This window comes from Chiloscyllium plagiosum, chromosome 19 (genome assembly GCF_004010195.1).
Source record: "Chiloscyllium plagiosum isolate BGI_BamShark_2017 chromosome 19, ASM401019v2, whole genome shotgun sequence".
Lineage (NCBI taxonomy): Eukaryota > Metazoa > Chordata > Chondrichthyes > Orectolobiformes > Hemiscylliidae > Chiloscyllium > Chiloscyllium plagiosum.
In genome coordinates, this window is record NC_057728.1 from 60,998,545 (window position 1) to 61,000,761 (window position 2,217).

Below are 2,217 nucleotides of genomic sequence, written 5' to 3' on the forward strand. Positions count from 1 at the left end.
TGGAAACACTGGTCCCAGCTTAAACCCTTCCCTTAAGCCCCGATCAGACAGACACCCCCCCCCCTCCCTTTGACTTGACTCTAACCGCCTCCTTTTTCTCCTTACATGGCGACGGGCGGACCGGTCTGGGGGGGCCTGCTCCTACACACACTAACCCTACACCCTTGGTAAGGGTGCCTCTCTCCCTCTCTTCCCACAGATCATGCTTCACCGGTGCACCGCTCTCCTCTTCGCCCTACAACTGAAGCCTTCCTTCCCCGAGATACATGACAACTTCTACCGCCACGGTGTTGCCTTCAACGCGTCCGACGCCATCTGTATTTCTGCAAGGGACAAGCCCGATGTGATCGACGCGTTCTATAATGCCTGGCTGGAGGTCTTCCCGGGCGTACAGACACTCTGTTTATTCTGCACGTCGGAGCGTGACCCGCGGCCGACCTGCCTCCGACGTGCTGAGGCGATGGACTTGGGGGGTTGCATGTTCGGGACAATGTGTCATGCCGGAGGACCTCGCCTCTGCCCCGGCCTTTGATGCCTTTACTGTACGGGATTTGTCTGTTTGCGGGTATTATGAGCCCACCAATGCCGCGGTAGTCTCTTTGTATTTGTGCTTTCCACCCGCCCCAACCACACCACCCTCGACCACGACTCCCGAGATATTGCCGTGTCCCTCTCTGGGACCGGGGCCTGGTATTGTGGGATGAGGGAGAGGCCCTTTATGACAACGTCCGACACGAGGTCGTGCCTGTGCTGGTCAATATATCGGGCATCCGGGTACCGGACTATTGCACAGCACAGGTACGCAACCTATACGCCATGATGGGGAAGGAGGTTATAGAGAGGGCCATAGACGCCATGGGGGCAACCCACTACCGAAATGACATACATAACACGCACACACAATGACACAGACGGGACATAGTCAACGATGCTCTCATAGGACTCAACACGGGGACATCCGTAGTAAACTCCCTAGACATCCAGGCCTTAACAAAAAGATTGAGCAACTAAAAGGGGTAATGAGGGACCTGCTACAAAGGTCTCTCACAAATCAGGCAGACCAGGCACGCCTGGGAGAAGAGGGAGCAAACATCCAGCTCGACGGCATTGCAGTCCTGGAAACACACGCCCACACCATTAACCGCCTTATAGACCGGGAAAGAGAAAACACGGCCCATATCCACGAGGGACAGCTGTGCCATGCGTATGGCCTGTGGATGGTAGCCCAGATCTGGCATAATCTTGACCAGGTCCAAAGGGGGGAGGTGCCCGACTGGATCGACAGCGCCAAACTGGCCTCACTCGCGGGGCGCTCCAGGCCGCTCGACAGCCGGACTCTGAAGGGTATGAACAGAGTATACCCAGTGGTTCCTGACTGTGAGGTCAGTGAGGTGACAGGAGTCGGGATTGTCCTCCTGATCCCCGTGGTCACCCCAGGGTCTGGGCCATTTCCCCTCTTTCACATTGAGAACATCGGAGTCATACGGGAAAACGCTTCCCTCAAATATCGATTAGCTCACCACACAGCCATATCTCGAAACGGCGCTGTGTACGGGGTGCCGCTTACAGGCTGCAAGCGGTGGGGGACAATTACCATCTGCCCTCACCCCTTACGAAGGAGTGAAACAGCGGAATGCGGGTTCAACCGGACACAGGGCTGCACCCTGGAAATCGAACCCACGGGCCCCCACTTCACTAGGGTGGGGTATGGTGGAAGGGGACAGTATTGTGGTTCCACTCTTGAAACCGCATTTTGGTATAATGGACTGCAGTGCCTGATTCCCCAGCGCAAGTTCTGCTTCACCCCCAGGCACCCAGTCACGATTGGGCAAGCTCACATCTCAGAGGTCCGATGACGGAACCCCGAGCCCATACAAACTACCGACAAATTCAGGGACACCCTCAGGGAATATCAGGAGCCCGAACAAGCCCCCAGCCCACAGTTGGCCGAGGTCTTACAGGAGCTTAGGACCCGGGTAGGACACTCAGTGAAACTGTACCACCAGTTGCAATCACATATAAAGGACCTAGAGGAGGACACAGAGACAGCTCTGCAGTCCCAGGGCTGGTCACAGAGGGTGTGGGATTGGGGCCTAAACGTAAACATACATCCCTGGATCCGAATCATCTCGCACACCATTGTAGGCACACAGTTACTGCTGGCTCTGGCCTGGCTCCTGGTCGCGTGTCACTCATGCCGTCAGCACAAGAAACGAA

At 56.2% G+C, this 2,217-nt stretch overlaps 1 protein-coding gene across 3 annotated transcripts in view; it reads left to right on the plus strand.

Annotated features, from left to right (window-relative positions):
• Window positions 1-2,211, plus strand: part of LOC122559310 — a 142,139-nt gene extending 139,928 nt beyond the window's left edge. For all 3 annotated transcript variants that reach the window (XM_043708669.1, XM_043708667.1, XM_043708668.1), the window contains exon 3: window positions 200-2,211. In XM_043708669.1, the coding sequence (XP_043564604.1) occupies window positions 903-1,856 (954 nt within the window). In that variant the 5' untranslated portion in view covers window positions 200-902 and the 3' untranslated portion in view covers window positions 1,857-2,211. The remainder of the gene's footprint in view (window positions 1-199) is intronic.
• The last annotated feature ends 6 nt before the right edge of the window (window positions 2,212-2,217 follow it).